Source organism: Myxocyprinus asiaticus, chromosome 43 (genome assembly GCF_019703515.2).
Source record: "Myxocyprinus asiaticus isolate MX2 ecotype Aquarium Trade chromosome 43, UBuf_Myxa_2, whole genome shotgun sequence".
Classification (NCBI taxonomy): domain Eukaryota; kingdom Metazoa; phylum Chordata; class Actinopteri; order Cypriniformes; family Catostomidae; genus Myxocyprinus; species Myxocyprinus asiaticus.
Window position 1 is genome coordinate 32,149,543 of NC_059386.1, and position 22,059 is coordinate 32,171,601.

The 22,059-nt window shown below is 38.4% G+C and overlaps 2 protein-coding genes across 7 annotated transcripts in view; both read left to right on the forward strand.

Annotated features, from left to right (window-relative positions):
- LOC127433297 (beta-adrenergic receptor kinase 2-like) overlaps positions 1-15,188 on the forward strand; it is an 80,661-nt gene extending 65,473 nt beyond the window's left edge. For both annotated transcript variants that reach the window (XM_051685064.1, XM_051685065.1), the window contains 8 exons: positions 878-944; positions 4,287-4,387; positions 4,875-4,941; positions 5,749-5,844; positions 6,398-6,560; positions 8,264-8,400; positions 9,572-9,685; positions 11,338-15,188. In XM_051685064.1, the coding sequence (XP_051541024.1) occupies positions 878-944; positions 4,287-4,387; positions 4,875-4,941; positions 5,749-5,844; positions 6,398-6,560; positions 8,264-8,400; positions 9,572-9,685; positions 11,338-11,499 (907 nt within the window). In that variant the 3' untranslated portion in view covers positions 11,500-15,188. The remainder of the gene's footprint in view (positions 1-877; positions 945-4,286; positions 4,388-4,874; positions 4,942-5,748; positions 5,845-6,397; positions 6,561-8,263; positions 8,401-9,571; positions 9,686-11,337) is intronic.
- A 2,418-nt stretch (positions 15,189-17,606) lies between these two features.
- The window catches only part of LOC127433295 (unconventional myosin-XVIIIb-like), a 62,688-nt gene continuing 58,235 nt past the window's right edge, over positions 17,607-22,059 (forward strand). For 2 of the 5 annotated variants that reach the window (XM_051685059.1, XM_051685061.1), the window contains exon 1: positions 17,610-18,044. In XM_051685059.1, the coding sequence (XP_051541019.1) occupies positions 17,895-18,044 (150 nt within the window). In that variant the 5' untranslated portion in view covers positions 17,610-17,894. Of the gene's footprint in view, positions 18,045-22,059 lie in introns of all 5 variants that reach the window. The other 3 variants (XM_051685062.1, XM_051685063.1, XM_051685060.1) reach the window with 2 other exon arrangements.

Sequence of the window (22,059 nt, forward strand, 5' to 3'; positions counted from 1 at the left end):
TCTTTACCACTGAGCTACCCAGGCCCCCCTGAAACATTCTTTTAACATCTCCTTCCTGACTCCTTATTTAATCGAACTGCTAAAAATGTATGGTGTAGTGTGTAATTTAAAAAAAATTACTGTTGTAATATGCAAAGATGACTATAAGTAAACTATTCGTAGGTTAATTCTCCCAAAAAGTGTAAACACTGTGGGACTTTCTAAACATTGCACTTTTTGTTTGAGCATCCCGACCAACAAGCTGGCACAACCAAATATGTAAATTTGTGGCTCTACTCTCTGTTTGTCATCCAACTGAAGATGGGGCATAGATGTTTGAAAAACCTGTCTAAAAATGTTCACTGTTTTAGCGATACCGTTTGGTGATGTTAGTGGCGAAGAAACTACACACTTTTCCTTTAAGACCTTTTTTACTCAAAATTGGCTTAAAATGCAAAATAATAATTTATTTCTGAGCTGATCACTGGATGTCACTTCCTGAATTAAATGTGACACAGGTCACAGTCATGACACAGATCATGTGATGACAATTTTGCATACTTCAGTTTAAAATGCTTATTCTTCCATACTAAGTACTGTTTCAAATTGTCATATACTGCACAGCAAGCAATTCACTAGTTTGCAATTCTGAACATGGCCAGAATATCTGCACCTATGACAGTGCTGAATCATCTATATTGCTTCCTTCCACCAACACGATAAGCAAGACAAGGAGATGTGCATGTCTCACGCTTAACAACTGAATGCTGAGTTCTCATGGAACCCCCCTCCCACCCACCTGCTATTGCTAACTCACGACACCTTCATCCTCTGTCTGCTTTCGTGAGGTTGAGCTCTCTGCATACAGTAACAAACTTTGTTTCTTCTGTTCTCGTAGGCACAGTCCATTCAGACAGCACAAGACCAAAGACAAACACGAGATCGACCGCATGACACTTACCATGGTAAGGCACCATGTGCTTGTTTATTTTTCTTTTGTTCTTTTTGTTGTCTGTCTGTCTTCATGTACATACACATGTACACTTATATATATGGTTAACACTTTACTGTATGTACAATGGCCTCACAAGGTATTTGCACATTTGAAGGAATAGATCACCCAAATATAAAGAATTATGTCATCATTTACTCTTATTTTGTTCCAAACAAGTAACACTTCAGCAGAATGACTCGGTCACCCTTTCATGCTTTCATTGCATCTTTTTTCCCCACACACTGAAAGTGAATGGGGACTAATGCAATGACATTGCGTAAGTGTCCAAATATTTTTAGGGCCACTGCATATAATGCACAATAAAGATGTTTTAATGCATCATTATGCTTTTATAATGCCTTATAAAACACTTAGCATTATATATGTTCACGTGTAATTTTAACCTTAATGTCTATCCATGGTTACACCTTAAAAGGCTTTAATGAATTAAAACCCATAATCAACATCCAAGTTTGTATTATGTGTTGTGATACAGTGTACTCTAAATACTGTGGTTACAGTTATTTGCATTGCATTTGCAATGCATTGCAATGTGTATTTTAAGCCATTATAAATACCTTCAAAATGCATTACAAATGACTTTACAATGCAGAATATCAATAATGGCTTGAAGTAAAATGTTACCTATAAATGTGTACAAAGCTGATCTGTTAACTCAAACAGTGAACCGTACTGAATGAATGAAAAATCGCTTCGAAACAGGAGAGCAATAAACAAACCATAGTTTTCCATGAAAGTGAAGAAGGTAACATTTTGTCAAGAGCTCATTTGCCTTCAAATCCACTGTTTTAACAAGGGAATACTGATGGAGGAGTATTTGCATCTACACTTTGCATTTACTGTCCTCCACGCACTGTTGATGTAATTTAGTCCTCGCTAACCTGCCATGCTTTTGACTTTAGTAGAAAGGAAGTCAGTATTTGGGACATAATTAAGAATAGAGCTGTTTCAAAACCTAGTGTGCTTTTAACCTAGGCAATATTTTTAGTCATCATAGGAATGCTCCTACAGCACTGTCGTTCCCAACAATAGGAAGTAGAATTATGCTACCTTACAAGATACTTTGTTTTGGCCAAACTCTGAAGCTATTTGCATGTATCATCCCAGAACATACTTACATTTGTTCTTTCAGTTCTGAGTTCCATCTGTGGGACTTAATATCTACAGTATCTATTTAAAATGCACAGATTTCACCCAATATTTGTGTGTGCTTTTTATTGTTTGTGCTTACTATAGTATTAAGTAATTCGCTTAACAACATGCTAACTTCAAACTATAGAGCTCAGTCCCAAATCGCATACTTTGGCACTATTCTATGCCATTTTGTAGTGTGAGTATACACTGAAAATGCAATGAAATGCTGTCTACTGTGTAGGCACAGTAGACAGCTCACTAGGGTTTAGAACAGATACTAAACTGACCAGAAATTAGCAGAAAGGAATATCTAGAGCTGTTTGGTTTCTATGGAGAAGATTTTTTTGTTTGGCCAAGACTGACAGTGCTGACACAATGTTCAAAAGTTTGGTCATTGATTTTTTTTATTTTTTGCAATCTCCATCACTAAATCTGTTTTTGTGTTGGAATAAAAGACGATCCAATGGACTTTGAGCCATCCTAGTGCAGTAAGGTTGTTATTAAGGTTTGATTTTGAATGCTGACCTCCCAGGGAAAATTATCTGCAGTTTTCTTTAGTCAAGGATCTTGAAAGTATATTGTAAAATAAACGGTTTATACTCTGATCAGATTTTAAGATTGGACTGGAAAACTCAAACGTTACTTTGCAGAACTTCGGCGGAGGCATTGATAAAAATTTTTAGGGGTGTTTGCTAAGGCAAGCATTGCTATTTATATATTGCTCATACTTTGGTTTGTTCAAATTAAACTTCGCTGGACATGAATGATACCTTAAATCATGCGGCTTATTGAGGAAAGAATGTTACTTAACATTTTTGCAAAAAAGGACTTTAATTGAAGGAGGACCCAAGCCATATCTAGGAACCAGGGGCTGGAAAATAAATTATGAAATTAGGTTTTTAGAATAAATTATATCTATATACACTCTGTGGCCAAAAGTTTGTGGACATCATATGTGCTTGATGAACCTTCAATTTCAAAACCATAGGCATCAATTTCCCCCTCTTTGGTGCAATAACGTCCACTCTTCTGGGAAGGATTTCCACTATACTGTATGTAGTGACATGGCTGCAGGGATGACAAGTGCATCACTGAGGTCCGGCACTGATGTTAGGCGATGGGGTCTGGCTTTCAGTTGGCATTCCAATTCACCCCAAAGGTGTTCAGTGGGGTTCAGGTCTGGGCTTTGTGCAGGCCAGTCAGTTTCTTCCACATCAGACACAGTAAACCATTTCTTTGTGGACTTGTGCACAGCGGCATTTTCATGCTGAAATAGAATAGGGCTCTCCCCAAACTGTTGCCATTAATTTGGAAGCACCGAATGCCCTAGAATGCCATTGTTTGGAGTAGAATTATGATTTATCTTCTCTAGTATTAATGGAGTAACCAAACTCTTTAATTAGAAGGGGGTGTCCACATATTTTTGGCCATATAGTGTATTTTGGGCAATACTTAATATTTGTAACTTTTTTTTAAAGATAGAAATAAGTAGAAAATAGTAGTAGAAAAGAATTTTACTCTTAATGTTTCATGAATCCGTAGAATATCATAGAGACTTGGGGGTGGGTTTGTTTAATGTAAGCATCCACCCAGAACATCCTAGCAACACCCTAGCAGCCTATCAGAATGCCCTGGCAATCGCAAAGCAATGCTCCGCAACCATCCAACATTTCTTCAGAAAATGTAAAATCTTGTTCAATGATATTGTGATGGTACCTGCATGCATTGACCGTCTGAACTAAACGCTGTTTGTTCATTTGTTTTTACTGCCTTCGTTTGTCAAACTTTTGCATTTGCGGCTTTAGTGAATGTTGAACCTGATTTGAATGTGCTGCTGGCACTGCCTGTTACGTGGGTTGTCCTCATATTCATTTATGTGATTGTGAGGATATTTAAATGCTGTTAAGCACTCTGTGCCCGTGGTACTGTTAATGCTCTGTTGGTCTAGCCAGCAACTAGAAAGTTTGCTGTTCCAGCACATTTACATTACCGCTAATGAATGTTCAGTATAACTGATGAGGAACACTAATGAAACAAAAGTAAACACTCTTGCTGGAATCGTCTTGTGAAAGTTAAACACCAGCCAACATAACATACATTAATGTTTAATGTGACATCCATCAAACTCATGGGCTGCTTTGTGTTCCTCTGTTTCCAGAATGTGGAGTTACCTGACTCCTTCTCACCTGAACTAAAATCCCTCTTGGAAGGACTCTTACATAGAGATGTCGCCAAAAGATTGGGCTGTCTGGGACGAGGGTAAGTCACCTGGACATAACTGAGCCCATCTTCAAGTTTGGATTAGTGATGGACAGACAGACCAGAACAAAATGGTCACTCCACCAAGTGTCACTTCCAGTATCTACTTTGTGTACATCTTATTTGCTGTCATTAAATTGAACATTATGTCTGCAATCAGTCACTATGCTCTCTAAGATATCGGTATCAGCATCTTCCATTTAAAAAAAAAAAAAAAAAAACATATTGTTTGCCCACTGTTTTGGACATGTAAAAAGGCTCCTTGGATAGAAGTTATTGAATGTATATTTGCTTGTAATGAACTACTGTACAAACTAGTGTTTAATATCTGTACTCTGGATGGAGCAGCTGTCTGAAAGTCTTTTTAATAAAGAGGATGGAAAAGAGCATGATAAGAATTATCTGCAGCTTGTTCTGAATTGCTGACACCTGCTGGTCAGAAGTGGTAGTATTCATGCAAATGTGATCTCTTTCTTGCACACTGTAGGGCATCAGAGGTGAAGGAGCATTTGTTCTTTAAAGGAATCGATTGGCAGCAGGTCTATCTCCAGAAGGTATGGCCTTGTACTGTCTGTGAAGCCCTTTTGACTTGCTTATAACCTACAATCAATTAGAAGAGGTTTTTTTTTTGGAACAGCACTTTTTTAGAATGTTAGTCTCGGGATGGGTCAGGATGGTCGACTACTCGTCCAACAGCTGACTAGTCTATTTTTGTGAAGTTGACTAGTGAGTTTATGTAAATGTTTGTCTTAGTTTTTTGTAGCTTTAATGTTTTTTGTTTTTTTTTAGTGGCAGTGCTTTAAAATAAATGCATTTAGAGATGCAACCTTGTGGACTGCTGGCAAGCTAAAACCCTCTCCAAGAAGTTTTTCCATTAAATGCATCTCCTTTAAAGCACCACCACTACAGCCATCAAAGTACTGCTTTTGTGACATAATCACTACCTTTAATACATTTCAGGAAAATTACTGTCAGACTTTAAACCTGCTGTGATAAATTTTCATGATATTATGTATAATCTGTTGGTCTCCATTTTTTGTGGAGCAATAAACAATGAAAGTTTAGTGCAATAAAAGGTTATAGTTATTTCCCCTTAGTTTATGTTTTGAATAAAAATGAGGTGCACTTAGCATCCTTATATCACCAAGTAGCACGTCTGCTCCATGTCCAGTAGGCAAGACCCAAAATCTGCCTTATTATAAAAGGCTTTCTTAACACAGACCAGGCATTCAGACAACCTACCAACTAGTCGATTTTGAAAATATTTAGTTTTTAACATCTCATATGCATTGTCATACTCTAGCAATGGGTTCAAGTAATATTAATTATCTTCATCTCCCTCCATCTATGTTTGGTCACAGTACCCCCCACCCCTAATTCCCCCCAGAGGAGAGGTCAACGCTGCGGACGCCTTTGACATTGGCTCCTTTGACGAGGAGGACACCAAGGGAATTAAGGTATACTTAGACACACAACCAAAAAACTTAGAGCAGTTCTAGAGCTCACTGACTTGAGGCTCATGTCTTAGATTCAGCTCAGTGACAATTTAAATGGACTACTTAGTAGGTTTTTAAGTGAACCCAAGAATATGTCCAGCGCTTAAAGAGCTGTACGAAATCTAAAAGCATTTAATTGAGTTTTACTCATTCTTCTGTTCCAATCTGAAAAAATGCTCAGTTGTTTAGTGAGTTAAGTTAGTTCATTGTAGCCAGGATTTTGACTATCAGCACAAAGCCTGGTCCACATTGCAGCTTATTCTGGCTAATAACCGCCAACTTCGAAATGAAGAGACCAACCTCAGTTCAGTTAAATTGCCATATTTACGGACAGGCAAATCTGGAATTGGATGTAATTTTTAAAAACTTTGTGCTCAAAATATATCTTTTTGACCTCCTAAGTTGCTGGGTCACTTGAATCTTCCATGACTTGCTGCCATGAACCTCGAAAACATAATTTAAAACCTGATTAAGCAGTGAAATGATGAAAGTTTATCTTCGCTGTATTTCTCAGCTGCTGGACAGTGATCAGGAGCTCTATAAGAACTTTCCGCTGGTGATCTCTGAGCGCTGGCAGCAGGAGGTGGCCGAGACGGTATACGATGCTGTCAACAGCGACACGGATAAAAACGAGGCTCGCAAGAGGGCCAAAAACAAACAGCAGGGCCACGAGGAAGGTAAAACACTGCTCCCTTTACTCTCAATACAACACACACACGCATAAAAGTACAAATATTGATTCTGTGTGTGCTCTTCGTAAGTAGCTTGCAGAATTCTTTTGAAAGCTTAACAGGTTTCCACCTAATTCAAACAGTCATCTACCTTGAAAATCCATGCATTCCCCCACCCCTCGCATGTTTATGAAATATTTAAGCTAATTTGACGTTTAATTGTTGTGAAAATTAACAATGCAAAAAAAAAAAAAAAAAGTAACGGTACCAAAACAAGCTTTATTTTCATTATTAAAATATACGTTTATAAATACAGTATAAATGTATGTATATATCTATGTATGTATGTATTTTAATACAATATGATTCAGACATGTTTTTTGAGAAATTCACCCACCAAACATCCTTTGCAGACAAAATTGCCGACCATTGTAAGTTAAATTGTCAACCATCATAGAAACATAGGAGATTGTGTCATGGAGAAGTATTTTCATATACATTAAGTTTGTGAACTATCAAGAGGTACCGCAGTGACACACACAACAGCTGGTTGGCTGAATTGCTAAATTCTTGGATGTTTGGAAACATCCTGTTTGTTCTTATTTAGTCTGTTCTCACACTACTGCAGACGTTTTTAGACAGAACAGAACTGTAGCGGTTTGTTTTTAGATTTTAAGAGAAATATTTATATATCTTTTTCATGAAATCTAATAAACGGCTGGCCAAGGAGACACACTGTCTAGAGTACTCGGACGTTTACCCACTTAGGAGGTTTTAAACTGGTCCAAAAGATAATGTTTTCCGCTGGAAACTCCAATGTGCATTAAATCATAAGCTGTCTACACAATTGACAAGCGGTAATTTCACACACTGGTGATGAGAGAAGAAAATGGCCTCTGCTATGTTAGTGCTACATTCTCCTACGTGAATTAAAGGCTTGGACTGGCATCAGCTAATCAACTTTCATGCTTCCTGCGTCAGTTCCACCTAGGAACCCGAGGAGAGTGTTGAACTCTACTTACTTGTCATGCAGTATTGGTGCTGCATGCTTCCCTCAAGGGAAAGGCAGACAGCACCCATCACATGACCGCCTGTGTGATGGTCAAAAATAGATCTCAAAGAACCTGTGTAACTTTGCAAACACTGAACTAATCATGTTGACCCCAAGATACAAACATTGGCATTGTGACAAGGGCTGGAATTCGGGTGATTTGACCTCAGTTGAGAGTTGCATTGCAGAGGCATTAGTGCAAGTTTCGGTTTTGAGCCTGTTTTTGCGGCACGCTGAATTCAGCAGAAAAGATGGTGAAAATCCACTTTAGACCATTTATCAACAGTCTTGCAATTTAAGCTTTTATGAAGCAGCATAAAACAATGGTGCAAACTATAAAGTTTATATAGATTCTAATGGCCCACTTCTGATTATCCTTTTTATATTTTTGTAGTAACCCAAACATATTTTTTTTTTCTGTATAAAACTGCTGTTCAGTACTCATCAGAAACTCTTTGTCGCTCATGCAAGCTGTGTATATCAGGCCTTAGTTGTATAAGGTCATATGCCAAACATTTGATTCTTTTGGATTCTGCATTTTGACATTTCTTCACAAATAGAAATACTAGGCCATTTCTCTTTTTTCCATTTCCCCTTGTTTTAAAATGTAATTGACAATGACATTAAAATGACATAATTTGAACTGCTATTTTTGCAGACTACGCACTGGGGAAGGACTGTATCATGCACGGCTACATGCTCAAGCTAGGAAGCCCTTTCCTGACACAGTGGCAGCGGCGATATTTCTACCTATTCCCCAATCGTGTTGAGTGGAGAGGTGAAGGAGAGTCCAGGGTATGTGTTTTTGTGTTAAATGTTTTGTTTGTGTTTGTTTAAAGGGGTAATAGATACATTTGAGAATGAATATTGCCTATCTATCCCCACGCCATAGGACCATTGGATTATACCTTTTAAAAAACATAATTTCAAGGTGAGTCTAGTATGTTATACCTGATACCTCCTCTCCTTTATCTGCCTGGTCTTAGCGCAGGACTTTATGTGCTAATATTAAAATAACCTGAAAAGGAGAGGAAGTATCGCAGCACTTCAGTGATTAGCATAAACCCCGCTTAGTGATTGATTCAGTTCCACTATTCCCATAGTGACGCAGGTTCACCTGCAGCCCGGATGTTTGAGTAAAGCCATGAACTATTTAGACGCCCACCTCTGCTCTTTCATATCTTCTGCTTTTTCCACATCTCCATCAAACCCCAGTATTTCCCATGTGAATGGAGCGATTGCGTTTGCGCGCTAGAACTCTGTAATGCAGAAGTAGGTCACTGCAGGTTCCCTGGGGCTAGAGAGATTCTGCCTTGATCTGTAACTAAGATAAAGAAGTCATCTTTTTACTCCTCAAGCTCCTTTTCTGTTTTCAATTTAATCAGTATAGCCTTTCTCTGTTAGTTTTCATAATTATAATTGATAATATTGATAATATATTGGTTCATGCAGATAATATTGCCCATCATATTGATTATTAGCTATAACAAATAATTATCGATAGGGGCCAAATGTTCTATATTAGCACATATTTATTTTTATGCATTAAAATATTGTCATTGGAAAGAGGCTCACTTGAATAATTAAGGTCCTTTGAGGTTAAACTGAACATGATATGTGCCTTTGACAAAGAAAAAATGTTGTTCAGAATTGGGGTGACTTTCAGTCTCCTTCAACCTGAAAGGAATCAAGTAGCCAAGATCAGTCGGTTACACGAGATGCTGTGAGCTACTAAGTTTAAGAACACATCATCCAATGTGCTCCCTCGCAGCCCCAGACAACCTCTAGAAGTTTTACCTTAGTGCACATGATGCTGATAGATACAGAAACCTCAAGGATTGGGTAAAATCCCAGCCGCCGAGAGCTAGCGGGTAGCATGCCTTGTTCCTCTGCAAGCAAACGCAGTAGGATAGTCAGTGTGGAGTTCTCAGAGGAGTTCACTGATTACTGTCCTCCCCCCACCCAGCAAAACCTGCTGACCATGGAGCAGATCGTGACTGTGGAGGAGACGCAGATCAAGGACAAAAAGTGCATCCTGCTGAGGATCAAAGGAGGAAAGCAGTTTGTCCTGCAGTGCGAGGTAGGGAACTTTCATGCTGTTCTTACTGTCTTTTTTGTAGCTTTCTCTCCACCCTTATCGCTCTTGTAGAATTATGTTAATTGTTCTCTTGTGCTCTGTTCCAAACCCTCGTGAGCTGCTTTGCTGTCTACAAGTCTACAAAGGCAGCATCCTAAACAAAATTAAAACTCCTAAGAGACGTTCTGCATGGGCAGCAACTCCCATGTTAATTGTCACTTATGCGCAGCACACATATAGTGTTCTTGTGAAGCACACGAGTCTCAACTTCTCTCGCTTGATTCAAATAGATGAAATTACTGTGATGTCACACAGGCAACTGCACTTACGGGTTCTTTTGAGCAGCAGCTTTCAGTTGTGATAATGTGCAGTGCTGCAGTTTTAAAAATCTGTTAAGCATTGTTTAATCTTAAAATGTTTATTTTAATAAAAGTTGATAAAGGGGTATCTATGGTTTATAGTGAAGAAAAATATGTTGGTTCTTTTTTTAACTATCGAAGAAAAAAAAAACAGTTTTAACTTTTCAATAGGCCTGTATGATTTAGTCGTACATGTAACAGGTTGATGAAATAAATATCCTCACACATTTAACACCCTTCTAAAACCTGAGAAATGTGGCATATAAAAATGAAAATAAGACAAGTTAGCTATTGGTCCACATACAGGCATTTTTAATATGCAAACAGTCCATTTAGATTGAACAAGTTACTTAAGGCATTTAAAATAAATGTAAAGAAAATTTTTAAAAGTAGTAAATTATTTTTATTTGCATATCCATTCACAAACAGCCAGTGCTTGCTGCAACGAAGGTGATTCATCCCATTAGATCTTCTATAGTGGTATAAGACCATTGTTAGATCATATGGGGCATCATCACAATTTCACAATTTTCGATTGTGCTTTGGAAATTTAAAATAGATGTTTGTGGTCAGTGTGATTTCTTAGTGAAAATTTCACCAGATGCAGGGCAAATGGGTCTTATTAGAGCAGACGTGATAATAGTGATGGTTATCTGTGAAATATCATCTTATATTTTAAATCCTGAGTTTGACCTGATTCATCGATCCTATAATTAGTCTAAAAATACATATCACACCAAAATATTGGGTAAAAGTTTCTTTTCCCCCAACAGTGTCCTTTATCTTAAGTGAATGCAATACATTCTGGTTTTGCCTTTTTTGCAACAGATACATGCAATGCTGCCTTACAATTTACCCAAAATTAAGTATCTTGGGCCTTTTCCCAAATGCTATCCTCAGCCTCTTCCTGTGATGTAACTGCACATAGTCTAAAAGTCTGTGGAGTACCTGTTTGGATTCAGCAAAAGTACGCCTTGATGGTGAAAAGGGATTGCACATGAGCGCCCTTTTGAATCATAAAATTATAAATAGCACACCCTACGGTCTTGTAAACATGAAATGTGCCATTTGGGACAGGGCTTTAAAAGGCAGAATAATAATTTGATAATCTGTTTGGAACAGCCTTTGTTTCAGTAGTGCACCTATGATGCCTTAAATTGCCATCTACATAGGCAGCTCACTAGGGATTGGAACAGCATTGTTACTATTTGTTTTATTGGGTCATCCTTTGGGTTCGTTGCTTAGTTAAAAAAAAAAAAAATGCAGGAAGGAGCTAATTAATGTGTCCCTTTGCAGAGTGACCCAGAGTTTGTACAGTGGAAGAAGGAGCTTACTGAAGCTTTCACCGAGGCCCAGAAGCTGCTGCGTCGTGCCCCCAAAGTCATCTGCAAGGGGCGAGCCAACATGGTGGAACTGTCCAAACCTCCGCTCATGCACCGCAACAGCAATGGCCTGTGAGCCGCCTCCTCCCCACCACCCTTCTCTGCCACTCCTCCCCACCACTCTTCTCCATCCTTTTCATCAACACACACATGAACGCTCTCACACTCTCATCTCTCCAAGTAAGCACTTGTCCAGCACCATTAGGCTTCCCAACAAGCACCTAAAGAGACAGTGGGCCACCACATGGAAGGTTCTGCTGGATTTGTACCCTGCTGTTCCTCAATGTTTGTCAGTCAGATCCACATGCACACACATATATACACAGTTTCTTGCATCTTGACATGCTGGGGTGTCTACACAGCAGAATAACATTAAAGAATAATCAGTGATGTTAATGCTGAGTTTTGGACATTGTTTTGATAAGAGACCAGTGGTGCAGGCTGGGATACTTCACCATGTCACGCTTTCTTTCCCTCTGTGATGCTCCTGTTCGCTTCGCCCAATGTTCTCACCCTGCAGAGCCTGGGCAAAGTCCTTGCACATGCGGACATACAAGTGAAGACGGCAAAGCGAGGTTGCAAGAACCTGAATCAGTGTCCACTTGGAATCTCTTTCCCAAGTGACAGCATGCAAGAGCTGGACAATATCATTACCTCTTCTTCAGGACCTGGTGGAAGTTATATCCCTTTCGCCCCTGGGGGTTCATCCAGAGCTGAGTGAAACTAGAGCCATGCAGCCTGAGAGATCTAATCAAATGGAAACAATCTCTGAAAAGAAGATGACTGCAAAGATATCACTCCCGTTGTCTTCTCCATGTCATTTTTGTGGGAACGCCAAGGCCACCTCACTGACTGTGCCATTCACAAAGCAAATGCTTTGTACCACTCTGTCATCATTGTGGCCGCATGGAGTCTCCAGTCTTGCAGTTTTTGCTAGAAGGAAACAAAAACAGGCTTGTTTTTGTGGACTATGGTGGCACCCAACCCCTGTACCGTATATGTATAAAAAGTCCGGTCTTCAACTTCCTGAATTCTTGCTGTTAGGCTGAAGGAACTGCACTGATGTGGAACGACGAGTGGAAGTACAGTGTAAAAATTAGTGAGCGTCTGTTTATTTTTTCGGTGCTTAGCCCCTGTACAGACCAAATTCAGTTGGTTTTTGTGTGACCGCTCATGTGCATTAATTGTGTGTATTGTGCATGCACACAACACAAAAACTAGGAGTTGTCGCTTTAAAGAAGACAGCCGGATGTTGTCACCAGAAAGAATTCCTTTCTTTCACCTTGAATGTATTTTGTTTTCTCTTTGTATTGTTTTTTTGTTTGTTCGTTTAAGAGGTGGAATTATTACGCTGCTTGACAATGGGATGGACCTGGCGGGACGTTTACGAAGACACGCCCCCTTTAGAATTCCTGAACTCCCATTCACAGAAGTGCAAAAAGTGCCAATGAAAATTAACATTTTGACTTGAGACACCTGAGAATTCTTCACGCCAGGCCCGCTTGACGTCAGGCCACACTGTAGACATCACCTCGATCTCCCTGTGAATGCACCCAAGTACAGTGGTGGAAACAGCAACATGAACGCACACGATAAAACTGAACTGCTGACCTTCTCATTTCTCCAATCGCTTGAATGACTTCAGTGAACTTTGAGTAGGAGTCCATTGGATGCCAGTGGATGGTGGATGATGCATGATGTCATGGTTGGAGGGACCACTTGGGGGGAAAAGGCGACATTGTTTAGTCTTTAATCCGGCTGTATATAAGATCCTTTCTGTGTGCATCTACAGTATAATCTTCTTGACAATTTTTGCATATATGGAAAATTCTGTCTGCCTGTCTGTGTTTGTCCCTATGTCTCAGCTTAGGGTGGGTGCGGGGTGGGTTGGGCTACACATCTGTCAATCAGCAGGCACATGCATACTGCAGACTGAGAGAACTGTGCGTTTGCACCCCTTTTAGGACCATTGGTGTGAAAGAGAGTAGAGTGAATGGCTTATCTCATAATGAGGTGTGAGGAGGTCTTCTGTCTCATTTGTTTCATTATGCCAGTCCTTCTGAAGATGAGATGTGCATCACAGCATCGCCATTATCCATTCGCAGGCAGACAGACTGTTATTCAGAGATAGGTGTGAGATTGTGCGTTGGCGCCCCCACTTGAAGGTAGGATGTTCGCGCACACAGGTGTTCGGGAAAGGTGTACTTGGATTACAAAAGAAAGACAACTTTAAACCATGTGTTGTAAGGCTTGATTTGAATATAGTTCAGTTTTTTATATTGTTTTGAATGTGATGCAAAATGCAGATTTCTATAGATTACATATTTTTTGGAGGATGTTATGTGCATTTATTTTGGTCTTTATTTTTTGAATGGAAAAAAAACAAGCATAGCTTAACAGGCTTGAGGTGATTTCAAAGAGTATAATGTTTTTTCTTTATGTATATTCAGGTTATTTTTTTTTCATGCAGTCATTTTCTTTTCTGCGGCTCCTGTCCATGCATTTCGAGTGATTTTTGATTTGCATGCGACCCTGGGTTTTGAAAAAGTTGCAGGGTTTTGGGCATCGATTCGTTTTTGTAGCCTTTAAGTGTTGGGGAGGTGCCATCCTGAGGATGTTTTAGTGCCCTTCAAGGGTTTTATTTTGAAGCCAAAATAGCTGGTTTGAAATATCACTGCACTTTCACCACCACACTTCATGAGCTGATGGAAAAAAAATGTGCCAAACGACTGTAGGAGAATGTCCTGAACCAATGCTGCGCTCGCTAGCTCCATTTCCGTGGCAAAAATTGGTACGTTTTAGCAGGCGAGCAACGTTTGAGTTTGATAAAGGGTACAAAAATGTGACCAAAATTCAGGTGACGTGTAACAAGTGGGCTGTGGGGCAAACAATCTGACGATATGCCTCGAAGCTACTGACTGGCAGTGACCGTTACCACGTACAAAGTGACGAACTGCTATATGCTAGCCTATTTCTTAAAGAGGGTGGCACCTCCACAAGTCCTAAAATATCCATGTTTTATTCAGGGGTTTTATAGTTTATTTTAATGGTAGCTTTTCATTCACTTTGTCAGTGTTTGCTTCATTCAATTGCTTGTGTGTCTATTCCGTAGCAGTGAGATTGTCTGGCGAACGCAGGTTTCAAAGTGGTTTCGACATGGAAGAGGACAATAAATAGGAAAATAATTAAAAAGAAACTTCACAAAAATCTAAGTATATATGTGTATATGAAATGAAAACAAATGAGCTTAGGTCTATTTAAAAGATTTTACAATGTAGAAACAAAAAAATTGACTCGGGAAGGGATCGGGTTTGATGTAAGTTCAACTATATGTGGTGAAGAATCAGCTCAGATCTTGCACATAAAAGTTTAGATATTGTACCTACGAGTTGCAGATTATTATTTTTGTTTGTTTAATACTGGATTCTCATGCTCTCTTTCATATTTATTGTCTGGTCGGGGAGCTTGCCCCTCTGTGCGTGGGTTTACCGAGGGCACGGAGCTGACAAGAATCCGGGGTTTACAGTCAACTGAAACTTTTTCATGTGCCACAAACAAACGCAAATACTACTGTCTGGGGTTATTACCATTAAGGTTAAGATGATGACGATGATTATAATAATTATTGATAATATTATTCAATGAATGATAATGGTTATTAAAATTATTCTCTTTTTTTTTTTTTTCTCTGAACAGCTAGGAACATGTGTGTTGGACTGCTTATTAAATCAGTTCTGAAATAAAGGCCAATGCCTTTTTCGTGTTGCCTTGTCTGCTGTCTTCATGTTTTCTCTTTTTTTCATATAAAGTTGCTTCATTTGGGCAATTTATTCTGTGAAAATGGATCTGTAGGGATATTTCTTAATGACAAAGATCAGCAGTCAATTTAAACTTTTTAGTTTAAGATTTACTCTAGGAATTTAAACCTTCATTAGGCAACTTTTAGCCAGGGTAAAGCCATTTTGAGGGACTTAGACCAGTTCTAATCACTGGAGCTCAGTGTGATAGAGCAGTGCATTAGTGTTATTAAATAAACATTGAGTAAACGCTCTTCTCTCGGACACCATTTTTGCACTCTGCAGCTATAATGAAAGCTCAAATAAATGAAAGGGTTCTTGAGGTTTATTGTCCTCCACATATTGTAATATTTGTCCTCTCACCTCATCTTGTACATTGATATGAATACACTAAGAAGACTGCACTAGATGGTGTTTCTAACTGCACTGATCTAAGCTAGTGGCCCCATAAGTATTTGGAAATAAGACATATTAAATTTAATTAGGTTACTATTTAAGATATTAAATCTTATTTAAGCTTTATAAATCTTTTATCAAAATCTTGTTCTGCCTCAAATACATTTTTGACTGATGTCACCAAGCCCTTTTTTAAGAATCCAATCAGTTCTTGTTGGATTAAATCAAGTCCTGCCCTAGTTTCTTTTGAATAGTAAATATAAGTTACATTTTGAGTATGTTTTACTCAGAAATATGTCACATTGTAGAAGTAAAATGGATTACGAAGGCGGTTTCAACACTGGATCAACCAATGGTGTGAGTTTGGAGCAAAGATATCTTTTTATATATATATATATATATATATATATATATATATATATATATATATATAATTTTTTTAATAAAAAATGGGGGACAGGAGAGTATTTGAAACTTGTTTGAAAACAGCCAATATTTTTACAATTTTGATTTGTGGTGCAGAAATTACACACTGCACCTTTAAAGCCAAAGTCTAATTAGATTTTTGGCCATCACATGAGGTTAAAGTATACGTGTCTGTAATATGATGTCATTGTTTCTCCATCATTGTTTCATTCAGCCCTTTTCAAAACTAAAATATTCCTTGCCTCAGGCGGTTCCCTCCCTGTGATCTATGACTGTGATATGGTTTTGTTACTTTATTGTATATTCTCTCTCTCTCTCCGATTCTCTCTGACACCTCTTGCAGCTCTCCCATTTTGAAGCCCATCTCCCACCCCCTGTATACCACAGCTGAGTCTGTCCATCAAATCGGACCGGCAGCCATTAGCAGGCCTGTGGACAGTTGACTTGTATTCTTTTTCTAGCTGTTGCCAGGACTATTTTGCCATGGTTAATATTTAGGTATAGTTCAGTAGGTTTATTCCATTCTGCATTTCCAAGTGCAGTTTTATCCCAAAAACCTGGATGCTCACTTTAGTAATTTTTAGTAAATATTAATTTAGTAAATTTAGTAATTTTCTTATTTTCCAGTAGAAATATCTAAGCATTTTTAAAACAGTTTTAAATTTGCACAAGAACTAAGAATTGCATAAGACTTTAAGACTCTATAGATAATGTATCTTGAATTAATATTATTTTATTCTTACCTTATTGGCAAATAGTTTTGTTTTCTTGTTTTAAGTGTAAATCTAATAAGTGAGGTTTATGCTTAAACAATAAAAACAAATTGCCAATGGCGTAAGAAAGATAATGGAATATCCCCGGTTCAGTACAAGTTAGGTTATCATGTTAACACACAATGTTTACGTCTTCTGGCTATACATTTGAAACAAAGTATTTTAAAGTTAATGGATTGACCATACTAACTTTAATTGTAAGTGCCTCACTGTAACTCAGATTTGTGCTTTTTTTTTTTTTTTTTTTTTTTTTTTTTTAAATAAGGAATGAGTCAAAATATTTTTTGTGGTAATCATGATTGTTCCACAAATGCAGTCTATTGAACCTGGAATATTCTTTTAATATTCTACTCGGATACATTTCTTCAGACCCATCTATTACTTATGCAACAGTAAAAAAAAAAAAAAAAACACTTTAAAAGGTTTTACATTTATTTATGTAATAAGACTTTTCAGATCTTTATTTTATTTTTCTTGTTTTAAACATAAATCTAACCAAATTTAGGTTTACGCTTATGCCATTGGCAAATTGTCAATTTTTTTGTTTAAGAAAAGTAAACTTAATTCAAGATATATCCTCTGAAATCAAATCTTATTAACTTATGCCGTTTGCTTCAAGTAAATTTCTATCATTTTAAGAAGGTTAAGATGTTATTACTGGTAAACAAGACAACAATATTGATTCAGACAAATATTTTGAAACAAGTTTTATCTATTCCATCATTTAGTTGATGCTTTTATCCAAAAACACAAGCATTTTAACACGAGTCAACAATATTAGCAATACTACATTTCAAGAGTAAATCAAAGCAGTACAAAAGAGCAGAATTGTGGAACTCTGTGGTTTGAAATCATCTGTATTGGGTTACATGTCAAACTGGGTCCTCTAATGTTGATCTTGATTTGTGTTGAAATAATTCCCAGAATTTTCCCGTTTGCAGCACGTTTCCTGGGGCAAAGTGTTTCCCAAACAGGGTATGTCGTCCCACCTCCCCTTGCTGCAGGATATTTATAGCACAGTCTTGTGTTAACTCAGCTGCCATGCGTGTGTGTGTGCGCACACATGCACATGGCTGTCTATGCCACTCTATTTCAGGCTAGCTTCACCCCTCTCAGTGAGTGACAGTGAGACTGTGTGCCTTGCGTTTGGCCTCAGATTTTCGGAGTTTCACACATACAAAACTGTTATTGGATATATTTTCCCAGTCCATAGACGAAGCCATCACAAGGTATGCCAACTATTTTATCTTCTTAGCACCCAAAAGTGTATTTCTTTTGTAGATACCCTAATTTATTTATAGATCCCAGACCCTCGCAGTCATCCAGGTCCTGTTTTCCCAGACTAGTCAAATGGCAGGTCTTCAAATGGAAGTTGAGACTGGGTTTGACATTGGCCTGTTTGTCTGGGCCCAGAATTTTTGTTTCGTTCTGGTTGAAGGCTTTACTTTTAAATTAAAGGCCTTCTGTTGGGATCATCTGGATGTTCTATGACTAAACACAGAGCTGACTCAAGCTGAAATCTGAGAGCAGTGTATCAGGATCGTTTTCAGCCTGTGACTAATTTGTTTTGTTTGCCATATAATGTCAGAGTTTGGACATCATGTTGGTCTTAGTGAGATGTCCAGGTTTGGCAGAATTTAAAATGTGCATGTAATGTCAATACATTATCTTAAATGATCCTGCTTCCCAAAATTCATGTATGTGCATTTGAATTGATTTGCAGGAAGCAAACTGCCATTTATTTTTTAGAAGAAGAGGCTGCTTGCCAAAAATATATATATTATGGTATATGATGGTAAAACCATGATATTTTTATACATGGTACTGAATAATTAAAATATTTGCTTTTTACATGGTACCCCATGTTCACTTTCTGAACAGTTCTGAACAGCAATTTCTAACCAATTATGTATTTTAGACCTGACCTTAAGTAGACAAACGTATACTAACTATAGGATTTATATGGCTTTTAAAAAAAATTATTTACTTTTCCAGACCTGTAATTCACAGTTTTAAAAATCTGAAATTACATTTCCAGGTTTTCCATAACCTGGGAACCCTGCTTTTAACATGCTATATGTCTAAATCCATGCTATTACCATTGTGTAAAAAACAACAACACATGATCCTGGTACCCTATTTAGAAAACCATGGTAATACCTCAATGCTTTGTAAGTGGCAGTTGTTGGTTTGCCACATTGATAGTATTATCAGAAATAGATAAGGCTTACACCACGTTATGTTAAATTCACAATGACAAGAAAATGAGATATATTTCTAAAATGGAAAACTTCTCGCTGAACATTTACATTGTTATCAGCTGCAGATCTGTACTCTTCTGATCTGTACTGTTCTATTTGCCCTTTTTAAGAGCCAACTTCTGGTTTTGTTTTCTCATGTGCTTGTGTTGGTGAAGGGGGTGGTCCATATTTCTTACCAAACAAATGCATTACTGAAGACTTTAGAAGAATAATCTCTTTCAGTTTGCTGAATTTGCATGTGATTCTAACAAGATAGGCTCAGCTTTGAAAATAAATGTTGAAACTTACTATATCTGATATGTCTTATGATGAACTAGAATGTTCGTCATATGTATTTATTACATTCAGTTTCACTGAATTGCACTTGCAGATGTGTGCAATGTTTTTTGTAAACATGGAATATCATATAGAGTAAAGTTGAGCCATGACTCATCACCAAACGTGATCTTGCAGCTGCCAAAGTGAATCTGAGCAATGAACTGCATTGTTGGTAAACATCTCATAGATTGCATATAAATTCCTGTTTTTACAAAACCAGGGTAAATCTTATGGAAACTGTCAAGAAATGTCCGGCTCTTCTTCTTTCGGCTCCGCCTGTTAGGAGTCGCCACAGCGGACCATCCGTGATCCGCATATTTGACTTGGCACTTGTTTTACGCCGGATGCCCTTCCTGACACACCCCCAGTGGTTGGGGGACTCTCACTCACAATAAAGAGTCTCCAATTCACTTAACCTACATGTTTTAGGACTTGTGGGGAGCACCCGGCGGAAATCCACGGGAACATGGGAGAACATCCAAACTCCACACAGAAAGGCCCAGTTGAGCCGGGACTCGAACCGCTTGTTGTGAGGCGACAGTGCTAACCACTGAGCCACCGTGCCACCCTCAAAAAATTGTACATAAAGAATAAAGCCTCTTTTAAAGGCCATTAAGATTTCTTTACATTGTGCCTTTATGACGACCCAAAACATTTAGTGTATACTTGTCAGTTGCCTACTGAAATGCAAAAATAATCTTTTTATTTCTGTATTGTGGGGGAAAACGTGAAGTACAACTGTAATTATGCAAATTCAAAATGTTAATGGTCCTTAACACAAGCTTAATTTTATTTATGCTAAATATAATTTCAAATGTTTTTTTATTTTATTATTTCTGAGGTGAAATATTACTGCACAAATATTTGTAAGAATTTTTGTAAAATAAATAATTTTAACAGATTTTGTTTTTCAGGGTAAAACTTAGGGAAACTGTCAAGGATGTCTGGCACTTTTTTTTTAGTCCACAATTTTATATATATATATATATATATATATATATATATAAACTCAGCAAAAAAAGAAACGTCCCTTTTTCAGGACACGGTATTTTAAAGATAATTTTTTAAAAATCCAAATAACTTTACAGATCTTTATTGTAAAGGGTTTATACAATGTTTTCCATGCTTGTTCAATGAACCATAAACAATTAATGAACATGCGCCCGTGGAACGGTCGTTAAGACACTAGCAGCTTACAGATGGTAGGCAATTAAGGTCACTAGGACACTAAAGAGACCTTTCTACTGACTCTGAAAAACACCAAAAGAAAGATGCCCAGGGTCCCTGCTCATCTGCGTGAACGTGCTTTAGGCATGCTGCATGGAGGCATGAGGACTGCAGATGTGGCCAGGGCAATAAACTGCAATGTCCATACTGTGAGACGCCTAAGACAGCACTACAGGGAGACAGGAAGGACAGCTGATCATCCTCGCAGTGGCAGACCACGTGTAACAACACCTGCACAGGATCGGTACATCCGAATATCACACCTGCGGGACAGGCACAGGATGGCAACAACAACTGCCTGAGTTACACCAGGAACACACAATCCCTCCATCAGTGCTCAGACTGTCCGCAATAGGCTGAGAGAGGTTAGACTGAGGGCTTGTAGGCCTGTTGTAAGGCAGGTCCTTACCAGACATCACTGGCAACAATGTCACCTATAGGCACAAACCCACCTTCGCTGGACCAGACAGGACTGCCAAGAAGTGCTCTTCACTGACGAGTCACGGTTTTGTCTCACCAGGGGTGATGGTCGGACTCGTGTTTATCATCGAAGGAATGAGTGTTACACTGAGGCCTGTACCCTGGAGCGGGATCGATTTGGAGGTGGAGGGTGTGTCACAGCATCATCGGACTGAGCTTGTTGTCATTGCAGGCAATCTCAATGCTGTGCATTACAGGGAAGTCATCCTCCTCCCTCATGTGGTACCCTTCCTGCAGGCTCATCCTGACATGACCCACCAGCATGAAAATGCCACCATCCATACTGCTCGTTCTGTGCGTGATTTCCTGTAAGACAGGAATGTCAGTGTCCTGCCATGGCCAGCGAAGAACCCAGATCTCAATCCCATTGAGCACGTCTGGGACCTGTTGGATCAGAGGATGAGGGCTAAGGCCATTCCCCCCAGAAATGTCCAGGAACTTGCAAGTGCCTTGGTGGAAGAGTGGGGTAACATCTCACAGCAAGAACTGGCAAATCTGGTGCAGTCCATGAGGAGGAGATGCACTGCAGTACTTAATGCAGCTGGTGGCCACACCAGATACTGACTGTTACCCCCCCCCCCACCCCTTTGTTCAGGGACATATTATTCCATTTCTGTTAGACACACGTCTGTGAAACTTGTTCAGTTTATTTCTTAGTTGTTGAAACTTTTTATGTTCAAACAAATATTTACACATTAAGTTTGCTGAAAATAAAAACATTTGAAAGTGAGAGGATGTTTTTTTTTCTTTTTTTTTTTGCTGAGTTTATATTATATTTACAGTATAAATATGTATATATACACTTACCAGCCACTTTATTAGGTACACCTGTACATCTTATTCATGCGATTATCTAATCAGCTAATTGTGTGACAGCAGTGTAATGTATAAAATCAGTCAGATATGGGTCAGGAGCTTCAGTTAGTCTATATATCAACCATCAGAATGGGGAAAATAT